The sequence below is a fragment of the Pogonomyrmex barbatus genome, unplaced genomic scaffold (assembly GCF_055798465.1).
Source record: "Pogonomyrmex barbatus isolate J1 unplaced genomic scaffold, ASM5579846v1 scaffold1, whole genome shotgun sequence".
Taxonomy (NCBI): Eukaryota; Metazoa; Arthropoda; class Insecta; order Hymenoptera; family Formicidae; genus Pogonomyrmex; species Pogonomyrmex barbatus.
In genome coordinates, this window is record NW_028297098.1 from 28,994,753 (window position 1) to 29,007,951 (window position 13,199).

General features: G+C 30.9%; 2 protein-coding genes across 8 annotated transcripts in view; one reads left to right on the forward strand and one right to left on the reverse strand.

The window, feature by feature from the left end:
• The window catches only part of LOC105433296 (uncharacterized), a 29,955-nt gene extending 22,621 nt beyond the window's left edge, over nucleotides 1–7,334 (forward strand). The window contains exons 2-4 of one of the 2 annotated variants that reach the window (XM_011648541.3): nucleotides 221–422; nucleotides 682–813; nucleotides 2,852–7,334. In XM_011648541.3, coding sequence (XP_011646843.2) covers nucleotides 221–422; nucleotides 682–813; nucleotides 2,852–4,826 — 2,309 coding nt within the window. In that variant the 3' untranslated portion in view covers nucleotides 4,827–7,334. The remainder of the gene's footprint in view (nucleotides 1–220; nucleotides 423–681; nucleotides 814–2,851) is intronic. The other variant, XM_089077852.1, reaches the window with a different exon arrangement.
• LOC105433346 (gem-associated protein 6) overlaps nucleotides 1–13,199 on the reverse strand; it is a 28,095-nt gene that overhangs the window by 12,474 nt on the left and 2,422 nt on the right. Inside the window, exons 3-4 of one of the 6 annotated variants that reach the window (XR_016139465.1) lie at nucleotides 11,163–11,251; nucleotides 10,463–11,056 (exon numbers count right to left, since the gene is read on the reverse strand). The exons of 1 other annotated variant lie outside the window; for it this stretch is intronic. Coding sequence is in view for 4 of the 5 variants with exons in the window: in XM_089077904.1 (XP_088934030.1) it covers nucleotides 381–434 (54 nt within the window). In the remaining variant the exon portion in view is untranslated. Of the gene's footprint in view, nucleotides 435–9,294; nucleotides 9,472–10,462; nucleotides 11,252–12,210; nucleotides 12,750–13,199 lie in introns of those variants that run through there. 4 more of the 6 variants (XM_089077904.1, XM_089077911.1, XM_089077921.1 and 1 more) reach the window with 4 other exon arrangements.

A 13,199-nucleotide genomic window follows, 5' to 3' on the forward strand; every position in this document is an offset into this window, starting at 1 on the left:
ACTAAAAATAATAACAGTTGATAACAACATACAGTAAGATACATCTAATAATAATTATTGCATAATATTTCATTACATGGTAATACCTCTGTAAAAAGTTATCGACTATACCCCATTATACTCCGCGATTTCATTATACCCTCTCCTATAGTGTAAAATAGTATGAATATAATTATGCAAGGGAAGGAATCAACTTTAGTAATAATGTTTAAATTTTCAGGGGGCACTATGCAGACCGAAGAAGTCGTGCCGCATGCACAATCTGTTGATATAGACAGTGATCTCATTAACAGCGCTAGTTTGCAATATCATTTGCATCATTCGGCACATTTACATTGTCCATTATCGCCCCTGATTCACATGGCTGTCAAACAGGAACCTCAGGAGGAGGAAGAGCGAAGTCGCGATGTTAGCACGTTGAGGTGTGCAATACCCTGTAATATAAATTTTGTAATATTCTATAGAGAATAACTTATTTTTGTTATATGCGTTGTTGTGTGTGACATATTATAAAGATAAAACACATAACAATCTTATTAAAATTAAAATTCAATGTGATGAGGATCCATTTTTAATAAAGTTATAAAAATAACTCAAAATATACATAGTATGTTGGTTTTAATACTTTCTTTTAAATAATTTGAAGCACCAATAAACGAAAGTTTCTTGTGCTTTTGATAGCCCGCAAGTGGACATAAGCAACGTGGCGAGTTTAATGGACAACAAGCAGCACGAGCAGCAAATTGGTAATCAAGTTCAAGAAGAAAATCCAACATTAACCGTTCCAGACACCAATAACCGAGGGCGACCTAGGTAATTTATCTACCTTTTAAAATTTATTTTATGCGTAATATCTTATCAACAATCAAATAAGTATAACAATAATTTTCTTTAAGTTTCCTTTATATACAGGGGGATTCAAAATTACTCATATGTCCTTCCTAAGAGACATATTTCTAATAATAATACACTGTATAAACATATATAAGAGTACATCCAAAATTTGGATTATTTATATTAAATTTTTGTTTATATTAGAATTTATATTAGAGATTTTACAACAAGAGAAAATGCATATGATATTTTTATATAGATATTCCTATTAAACAAAATATTTTTATTTTTTAAATAAATCTAGTACGTCTAAGGAGCATGATAATTATGTTTAACGACGGCTTACATTGTCACGTAGCGCGATCCGCGACAACGATGCAACTCGGGCTTATCTTTTTTGTCATATCTCTAATGACGTCTTTAACGTAAATGGTCAATGTCCAGGAAAGTACGTTAAGTACGATCGTCATGTCGGCAAGAAGGATAGGCGCCAGGAAACTGGTTCGGCCAAGCGAGTCTTCTAAAGCGATGTGCGCGCAAGGATACATGAAGGAAAAAATCGCAGATACACGTTAGTGAAACGTGTCGCGAGAAAGTTGATTACCGTTATTATTGAATTTCATTAAACAGCTCGATTGCGACTAGAAAAGAAGAAGCGCGTCACACGCTTTCCGCAGACGAGTACAGGCGCCATATACAAAACACTATTAACATTAAAAGAGCATAAGAAATTAAAAAAACGAAAATGTAAACAAGAAATGTTCAGTAATCAGTAAAAATGCATAATTAAAGATTAATAAGAATGCAAAATAAATCATTCTTACTTAATAAAAACTTAATTAAAAACTTATTTCTTTAAAAAAAAGAAAACTTTCGACTAAAGTGTTATATTAAATATAAACTATATAATAATAGTAAATTAAAGATTGAAAAATTTAAGATTGAAAAAATCTAGTAGAAAAATATAATAAAAAAGAGTTTAAAAATTAAAAAAATTAAAAAAATTATGGCTTATTTTTGTAAAAAAACAAAATTAAATAAAAAAAAAACAAAGAAATAAAAAATGTTTGAGTAATCATTGAAAACGCAAAATTAGAGAATAAAATAAAGATTAGAAATTAAAAAAATAAAAATTAAAAAATATAACGGTAAATTATTATTAAAGATTATATTTAATAATTATTATTAAAGATTGAAGGAATCTTCTTCTTCTTATGACGCTGTCTCTTTCGAAGGTTGGCAATCCAAATGGCTAACATGGGCCTGGAAACAGTCATTCGAAAGACGTCCACTGAAGTGTAGCAAAACCATCATCGGATATCTTTAACCATGAGTTTTGATGCCTGCCAATAGATCTCTTCCCTTGAATTCTCCCCTCAATGATCAGCTGCTGTAGCTCCTATTTTCTATCTCTCATTATGTGCCCAATGTATTATTAAACAAACAACTCAGAGAAAAACAGTTTTTTCCTCGACCACGCCCGAACATAAGACAAGGCACGGATCATTGAATAAGGACAATTCACCATAATACATGTTCTTCTTCTTCTTTTTCTTCTTTTACATAGAAGAAGAATGCCTCTTCTTCTTCCATATATAGACTTAAAGTCTGTTCTTTGTCTTTTCTTTCTCCCTCTTCATATACCTGGGGTAGTGCGCACACAGGTGATACACAGAAATATGGGACTTGCAATTTAACGCCGGTTCCAAACGGCACACTTTTTTGAGAAGGGACAGAAAATGTTCTCGTGGTTTGCCAGACCGTTGAGAAGAAATACGAGCATTTGGAATTTGAACCTGGGATCTCTGACATAGTAAACTAGTGCGCTATCCACGCTGTGCCACGCTCGCTTCATAACTCATGTTGAAGACTAAAATTATATTAAAATTATATTGAGATCACAAGAATAGGACAAGTAGGCTTTTTTTTTTTAAACAAGTACTTTCTATTCAGTTAATAGAAATTAACAATTGACAATTAATCAAGCTAAATATTATCAGATTATGAAATATTCCAGTCGTGGCCGCAGAAAATCACGATGGAAGCTCAAATTCCATCATCAAGCATTACCACCGGAATATTTGGATCATTACGAGGCATCATTAGCTCAGGAAAATTTGAATTTGTCGCCGCCACGCCTCATTGAACCAGCAGCAGCTAGTCCAGTACCGACGAGCACGACCTCCACTCCAAGTCCTGTCACTGATGTCCATGGTTGGTTGCAACGGATCGCGGCGATGCAACAGGAGCTTTGCCCGCAAATCATATCGCCTCAATGTTCAACAACTCTCGGTCATAATCAAATCGTCGGTAGTAGGAAATCTGTCATTACATCTGTATCTTCACAGGCCTGCAATACGTCTTATTCCAACCATCATATCCAACAGACGCAGTCGCAGACGTCTAGCAGGCCCCCGATGAAATATTCTGATCTACCGTACATGGGTGAAATCACTCTCGATAACAGCAAACCTAGACGTGGTCGGAAACCGAAGAAGGCCGATATATGTCACTTGATCTACAAAAATTATGGCACGATATTGCCAGGCACGCCTGGTCACGAGGAAAGAAGATTTTCGCCTCAGGATAAACAAGATTCTCAAGAGCAAGTGCCGCCTCAAATATCTTTCCAAAAGACAGATGTCCAGAACAGGATCAGCAGTTTGTTGGAAAAACGATTGACTCAGGAGACTCGACGGAACTTGGCATTATCTGAAAACTCGCGGGAGCAGGATGAGCCACTAAATCTTTGCATTAGAGATCTTAACCAGTTGAAGATTAGACTGCTGCGAAAACACGGGAATGTATATGAATCTGGTCAGGTGAAGAGCGAGACGTCTAGCGATGGTGAAGAAGTAGAATGTCTAGGAACGAGCTTTCTATCAGAATCGCTCAATTATTCAGACTCAACTGATCATCGATCGAATAATAGTATTGTCAATCATAATAACAATGTAATCGATCCTATGATTGGTCACAATTCCGGCTTCGTATATTGGCCGAACGCAGGAGTATTTATTCATCCCATGGCGTTGCAGTCACAGTTACTATATTATCAAAAAGTCGCTCAAGACAAATGTCCACCGTTGGCATTAGATCCACCGCCAAGGGAACAAAAGATCGTGCCAAAATCAATATATTCAATGATGGAGACGAAGAATGTGGCTCAAATATCGGCGTTGCCTACAATTCAAGCAATGTCAGCAGTGTCGGCTGCTACGTCCACTTCGCCTAGACCGAAGAGGAATGTCCCTTTAGGGCATCAGCAACAGAGTCAACCGACCAAACGAAAACGGTCTGCCATATTTATACCCCCGATGCCAACTGAGAACAACAATAATCCAGCGACAGAAGTAAGCATATGTAAGTTTAAATTTACTGGTGGTGCTAAACCCAGTTTGCAAGAAAAGAAGAGTCTTTCTGTGGACTCAGGCGGCAATTTCCGTTATTATAGTGGTACTGGTGATAAGAGCATGCGCGGTTATGAATTCTTTCCTAGAGAGGCTCTTCAGCAACCGGCGGGCCAATCTGAGACTACTTCCGCTGCTGGGGCCTTTCTTAATGCTGCTGGTGAAAGACTTCAACTGCCGACCGTGTGTCAGAGGAGCCCGATCAGTCAGGATGACGGTCGACGAAAAAGGAAAACCAGAAAATCTTTGCAGCGCGAAAAATTAGAACAGACTTTTAAGGAAAAAGGTTTTCTTATTCAGACGCAACAATTGCAATCCGCAGAGGGTGCTACCTATTGTAAATTTCGACAACTCAGAAAGTTTACGAGATATCTGTTCAGAAGCTGGAAAGACTATCTGCCTGGAAATGTGCGCGAATTAAGTGGCTGTGGTAGTGGAACTGCTGTTACAATAGATAATGACGTAGCTGACGTTGAAATCAACAGTGATGCCGCTCTCGTTCATACGCCACTTCCGCGGAGCAATCTATTGGATGTACCGAATAACTTCGTAGAGGATCATCGGACTCTACCACTCACGTGAGGTTCAATATTTGCGAGCGAAAGTCATGATACGATGCAATTAATGTTGCTCTTTGTCGTTGAATTTTTTTTGAAAATTTTTTGTTTCTAATAAGTTTAACAAAAACTTTTAAGTAAAAATCATAATTAAAAAATTTTTTTGAACTTATCTTAAAAAAAAAAAACAATATGGAAATATTATTTGAAGACTCGTTAATACCATAATTGATAGGTTTGATTGATAAGAAAAAAATAATTCTTTGATTATATAAGATTTTTCAAATATGAAATTTACTGCAAATCAAGATTTGTTGTATTTAATTTAAGCTTTAATAAAAAATAATTAAATTTTAATTTATTCGTGCAATAACTGCGAATCTTTTTTACATAGCGTGATTCATGTTTTGTTTATCAACATATTTTAATTGGAATTGAGTTTTGTTTGCAAAATATCGGATACTTTCCGATATCTCGATTATTATGCAATATTTTGTCTAAGTACACGAAATTTGAACAATTTAATAAATGAACTTTAAACAATTTTAATTAAAAAAATTATGTTGTGTGTGTGCGCACACTTGTGTATATAAAATTATTATCAAAATTATTATCAGTATTTCTTATTATGATAAATTTTGATAGCAATAGTATCATGTCGTGACATACCTCATGAAAGTAAAGTAAACCCGATTATAGTTTAGTGCCAAAGATGAGAGACTGGAATGTACATAAAATCACAATACAGAACGGGTTAACCAAAGAGTGGTTTTACTCTCGCCATGATGGATTTAAAGTTATGCAGTAGTGGTTTTTTTTTTTTTTAATACCATCGGACTGCGATGCATTTGGTGTCAAAGTAAGATATGTATCAATACCATCATATTTTGTTAAACAAATTATTGAAATATCGTTTCTAACGAAATCTAGTCTTATTTATATTCTATTTAAATTGTAAACATGTTTTTTCGTTTTTACGTCTGAAGAATATTCTTATAGGATATTACTGTGCGTATAGTAGCAATTTGGATATTTTAATTGATATTATGTAATTGATCATTTTTTCAAGATCTGCATGTTAAATATTTGGACAGATATTATGTAAACTCGAATTTTCTCTATTAAAAAATGAAACAATGAGGTTCATTAAAATTATTTTACAGAACCTTTTATTCTTTTAGATTAATTAACGTTGTTGTTATGCCGCAATTAGTTTGATTATATTTTATTAAGTTTATCATTGTGCTTGTGTGTACTAAATTGTTTCAAAACGAGATTTGAAAGCGATATAATATATATTTTGTAAACTTTATCTGTTGTATATTATATAATATTATATAATATAGAAAAATATTCATTATATTAAATGGTGATATTTTTATTGTTGTAAATAAATGCAGAATTATCTCAGCTTATTGAAATTTATATATATATATATATATATATATATATATATATATATATATATATAAAATCAATCTTTCTATTTTTAGCCCAAAATTTTAAAAAACGTGATTTTGTCGAATTGAATATCTTGTCATATTTATACTTTCTTAAGGATACTATAAGTTGAAAACCGTCCTATATTGTGCTGTTGTCTTTCTTCATGCGGCAAATAATAAAATTATTTTATATTTACGCTTATTATAAGGAAATAAATCCTTGTAATCTGTAATAATAAAAAAAAATTGATGTGATGGGTTACATTCACTAACAATTCATACATTGATTTGTTGATAGCATCAATAAAAAAAATAATAATTACATTTTTAGACAAAAAATTTTTACTACACATATATTTATGCAGGGTGTTTGATAATTAATGATATCGCTTCTGTATAAGCAGATAAAGTAAGTTAAATTGAACAGAAAACTTCTCTATCATTTTATGATTTTTGCAATAATCAAAATTCAATAATTAAGAATCATCGAATTTATTTAGTTATTCTGGATATAAAAGTATTGAGATACATTATATATACATTATATACATATACATTATATACATTATACATTATATACATATATTTTAGTACATCTTTAACTTCATAAAAGCATTTCTTTTTCCGTGTACATGTGCGCATACATACCTCATCTTTAATGTGTGTATTACCTGCAATCAACTTCATAATTAATTAAACTGTGTCTTATTTTTAAAATTACTGAATATGATTTACAAATGATAACTAGTGCACATCTTGAAATATTTTGCCGCGCGCCAAGTAATCATGAATGTGTGTAACACTGATAGATTGTATCTTGCTATCGTGGTTGCATTTATTGCTGGACCAGGTATTTATTCGACGATTTTTACTTATTAATTTTTTGTCAACTATTGCAAAAATCGCAAAATAGTAAACAATATTTTTGTTCAATTTAATCCGCTCTATCTGTACAAGCGACACACACACACACACACACACACACACACACACACACACACACACACACACACGTGTATCATTATCAAACATCCTGATATAACAATATAATGTATATAAATATTTTTGTGAAAATAAATAAAATTTCCAGATATGCTTATTATTTGAACTTAATTCTAGCCGAATTTTCACTTCTCTACTTTCAGGAAGAGAATTATCAATAAATAAATCTAATATAACTATAACTTGTAATTATAATGATTTTTGTTTATGCAGTCGACTTTATTTTTTCATCCTGTCAAAAGTAATCCTTTATCAAAATCTTTATCCTATTAAAAAAAATAACTTCTTATCAAAGTTCCATATTACAGAAGATTATAAGTTATTACATAGACATAAAGGATTGTACGCGTGTCGAGAGAATGTGTCGTCAAAATAAAATTGAACATGCGTAAGATGACTTTATGAGTAACTCCGACTATATTAAAACAGGCGCTAGATCCAAAGAGCTTCATATTTAAATAATACATTAGCAATTTTTATTAAATTTTTTTTATTGAATAAAAGTTGCTTTATGAGAAATTTTAATTAAATTCTTTGAAGTATTTCTTCCTATATAGGCTTCATTGATATCAACAGTAGGACATTATCGTGAATCATATTTGCGAGTTCACTGCATGCGAAGAAAGAGACTCGTGCAGGCCACGTGACACAATATATACACATTTATATATACAAGCTATCACGCAAGGTAAAAATAATAATTCAAACAGCAAATGTCTTATCTAAGAATTAATTTTTTGAAAAGAAAAAATTATGGAAAATTTGTGCTTAATTATTAATTAAATTAATGGAATAACAGAATTGTGAATTTATGAGAGCTAATTAATAATTGAAATTTTTTAAGTTTTAGTTATTAATAGTTTATATTAGCATAAAAGAAAATCTATTGCTAAAATTAAAATGGTGAATTGTGGGACACTCTGTATACAGGCACTAGTTGGACACATAACAAGCGCACATTCACCGGTTAGTTCCTCCGGAGTACGTATAGCCACCCATTCATGCATACAGCCATTCATATGTTGGTCCGGCTCACCTTGGAAGCTTTTTATCATTGGTCGATGCGGGTCTCTTTTCTCTCTGTGCGCGATACACGCACGTGCACACGCGTTTACGCGCGTACGCGTATATGAAAAGAAGAAAATTATTCGCATTCTTCATGAAGGCGATTGTCACACACGTGAATGCCAAGTCGAACATTTGCCGATTATTTCTGTGCTTATTTAACAAACTTTTTCCTGTTTACGTTTAACGTTATGCGGAAAAATGTTCCGTTATTCTCACAATCTTATATATAATTTTCATTAAATTATATTCGGTTTATTAATTTATATCGATTATATAATAATAGCAATAGTTATCAAAATTTAAAAAGAATGTATTTTTTATATTTATATTAGTCAGAAATATCACATAGATTTGAATTATAAAAGCAATTAAAATATAAATAAAATAACATGGTTTTTAACAGTTCCATGAAAGAAAATATTTGTAATTAACTTTTTTTTTCTAATAAATGATAGGAACATTTGACAATGAATACACTCTAAAATCAACTAGAAAAACAAAAATAACTATCTATAGGAAAATTTTATTATAGGTATCAAACAAGTTAAACATATATGGAATATAAAAATTGTGTACATAAAATTTATAATTTGGAACATGTTTTGAAACAAAATGTTCCAAAATATTCTATTTAATTCCGGTAGTTTAGTATCGTCATATTTTATTGTTAATAAAAAATGCAAATTTAAACATGATAGTTTTCAAATTCAGAGAACTGCGTTCAATTTTTTTTTTTTTTTTTTTTTTTTTAGATAAGCGAAAGAAATAGTAGAACAATCTATGAAGTTTTTATGCTTTTGCTAATGTTTTGGTATATACGTACAACAAGGAAGTATTAGTATCATTACAACTTAGAAAAATGAAAGGAATAATGAACAAGGACAAACATAGGGACTTAAGAATAGGAAATTAAATTTGATGAGTATATATATATATATATATATATATATATATATAATATTTGAAAGAAACTACAATATATTTTAATACAATTCAATATATTTCAATACATTTTAATACTCTTTAGTATATAATCAAGAAATATCAAAGTATTCTTTTTGTCGAAAAATTAGTTGAAGTTCTCTGTTTCTAATTCTTTATATTTAATTTTTTGTTTCTTATTTCCGTTCATTTTTTGTCATTTGAATTCATCATGTTCTAAAATAGGAAAATATACATAAAAATATCTATCGATTGCAAGCATTTTAATGATTAAGATTCTGCATGTCGCCATTTCCATGAGCTTTCGTAATTGTTATCAATTGAAAAATTAAGGAGTAAAGAGAAGAGATAGTTCACCGTTGCTTTGTCGTCATTATTTTTGGGAGAGTCAAACACAATGGCTATGCAAGTTTCCAAATATTGACATAGATATGATGCCAAAAGAAAGAGCAATTTTAGCAAGCGCGAGAAAAAGATCGGGAAAAAATGGAAAAGATACACGTTAGATATGTGCTCCAAATTTAATCGCACATGGCAGGAGTTTATATACCCATTATTCTTGTTCACATTGAGAGAAGCATTTTTCATTTTTCTTAATGGATAGTAAAAGGTAATGGAACTTTATTTGTAGGCATCATAATTAGTTTGCGTTTAAAGGTAAAAAGAGATCGTAGAAAGAGAGCGAGAGAAAGAGAAAGAGAAAAAAAGAGGAAAAGAAAGAGAGAGAGAGAGAGAGAGAGAGAGAATCTATTTTGAATTTTTTTTAAATAGATAAAAAAAAGAAGTATATGAATGTTTTTATTGCAAATAGGATTTTGAAAATTAGTTAAATTTTTAATTTAGTATTAAATATTTCGAATATTATATATAGTTCTTGATTTTTTTTAATCAAAAAACTTTCATCATAATATTTACAATTTGTTGTTTTTTATTTAGATAATTTGTCATATTCGTATTCGCTTAAAACAAACAATTTATTTATCATTAAATGCAAAAGAGAGATCTATATAAGATAATATATCGAGTTGGTTTCCAGCTTCCCTTTACAAAAATTTGAAAACAAGAATTATGTCTAGAACTATAAAAGTTTTTTTCAGTTAGTTTTTATTGTCTTTCAGGTAGCTTTGTTATTTCCTCGTTAAATAATAAATAATATATTTATTATTAAATATTAAATAATAAATAAATTTAATAATAAATAATTAAATTAGTCATGTTTAATAAAAATTTATTGAAGGAAAGAAAAAGACTAGTCGTTCGAGTAAAAAAATGAAATACCTGATAAAAGAAATGAAAATTTTAGAGAACAATGGTTGTTCATAAATTCTCAAAACTGACTTGCATCGACATAATAGAATTTAGGAAAGTAATTATAAGTGTACTTAATACATCACAAATCAACAATCAATACAAGTTGAATCTGGAAGGTTTCATATCGAATTTTCAATTCTTTTTGCTCCTTCACGCGCCTACGCGCTCTATCTCCTCTTACATGACTGCAAGTTTCCTAATATAGTCTCGGCATATGCTTCGATGAAAAAAGACGATGTTGTTAACCACTGAGCGCTTGGCAAACTGGTTGCCATCTCGTATCCGGAAAAGACAGACGAACTACGTGTGTAATGTTAAAATCACGAGGACACTGACGATCTTTGGAGAAGACGCTAATAATCTCGGCGAAAATAAATTATCCATAAATCGCGTGCAGCAGAGTATGCACTTCAGATGTGATTCATGTGATCGTTAATGTTGTTGCATTAATATGAATATTGTAGTCATCTGAATGTAGTCTCTTTATAATCTACAATAGCGATATATAGTTTTGATGAGTTAAAAATTTTATTTTAACGTTTATTTATTGGCAAATTTGCCAATTCGTTAATTTGCAATCAATATTATGGTAATACCTTGTACGGTAAAATCAAAAGCGCGCATATGATCCAAAGTGTACGCTCAATAATATTACTGCACCCGCGATTCATGAATAAACGTCCATCTAAAAATAGCATACGATTGGTCAATTTATAATCTTTAGATCTCAAAAACTACTGCTTAAAATAAAAATTTACAAATAAACTTTTTATTTAATTTTTCGAAAACTTTCTTGCTATAGTATTTTGAATCATGAATTTTGGACACAATTTTGTGTGTATGGGCGCATAATTTTTTTCTAATTTAATTCGAGAAAAAGATATAAAACTTGGTCTTATATAAAGTCATAAAGCTGACGAAATTAATTTTTTCAAGCACGGTATGTTACATGTATCATAATTTCTATTAATAATGTCCGAATTTAAATTTCTTTTCATTCTCTTTCAAATTTACACTGAGAGAAAACAAAATTTGGCAATTAAATTTATGACAATTATGAAATTTAAATACCTATAACTAGTTTTCCAAAGTACTTATTATATAAATACGAAAGTAGTATTAAATACAATAAAAATATAGTCACGGTAACAATATATGTGAATTATTAAATGATAATAAAATAGCGACTCAACTATAAATTACATAATTATACAGACTTCATTCACAAATAGAACATTACATTTTTTCAGTTTAGACAAATATTTTTGTGAAGTAAATCTAATATTACAATATCATTGAGATAAGTTTAAAAAATATATACTGCAACGACGGTATACAATATATTAATTTATCTAACGATTTATTATAAATGATTAATATTAATATATTTTCTTGAGTCATATAATTTTTAATATTGATTGTTTTTATTACAACTTTATTACATACAGCTGAGGTGCTAGTATACAAATTTCTAATCGCTGGTACGACTGTTTTCTCTGAGTGTAAAGATATATAATGACTTAATATAACGCTTTTCATAATGAATTACAATTTTTATCAGACCTGTTCTTTATTTTTCGTTCCTTTCTTTTAACAAGATTAACGGATATTTTTTCACAGAAAGAAAGAAATAACTAAAACGACTAATGATGATGCAGTGAAAATTTTCTTTATTTTTACACAATTCTTTTCGTGTTAGAAGAACTAAATCGCGTCCGCTGCAAAGCGCGAAGCGAGTAAACAGGATCGGGTAGATTCCGTCGTTTCTATAGGAGCCAGTTAAGCGAAGGAAGACGGGTTCGAGGTGGTCTAAGGACAGGTTCGCTCGCGAAAAACTTCGTTCAATTCGTCTCGCGTGGGTCTGTACCGCACCAGAATCTGCTTGCGAACTAAACTTGTACACAACGACAATTTTATTTCGCAAAATGCCAATCGAAACAATCAGAACTAATCCTTAGTCTCTTTCGTATAAGACTCATCCAATTAATACGAGCGATTGTGCAATTGGTATAACTAACGACATTCCCGCTCGTTACTTTGACGTTGCTTGACGCAGATAGAGCAGTTCTTTCATCGGACGCGCGATTTCAAGAACGACTTCATGAATGAATCGTACCGCGATCTCGACAAAACTTCTCCTTCTTTTCCATTTAGCTGCCATCTTCCTTAGTGCTCAAACTGGTCTATACACAATGTAGATGGAATATCCAATTATTTCTAAGCACTCTGCGATCGTCGTTTTAACGTCAGAGAAAAAGAACGCCATCGGATGCTCGACGGGAGTTATAATTCAAAGAAAATTAAAATGATGATTGGATTAATAGGAAGAATAAATTAGAAATCCATCGTGTTCTAATTTGCGCATATTTAAATATCGACGTAATAAAAGTCAGTTAAGTCTTTTTCAAGATTTTTCATCAATTTAAGATTGACTTTTCCCAACAAAAATGCGTTCTTTGATGCATGTAATTGTTTAAAAATATGAAAATGTCTAGTATTAATCCAATATTATGAATTCTATCGTTTTTCAAATACTTTTTATCGTATTGCGCTCGACATATATATATATATATATATATATATATATATATATATATATATCTCAGCTGGTTCAAGTTTCTTTCCATTGCCGA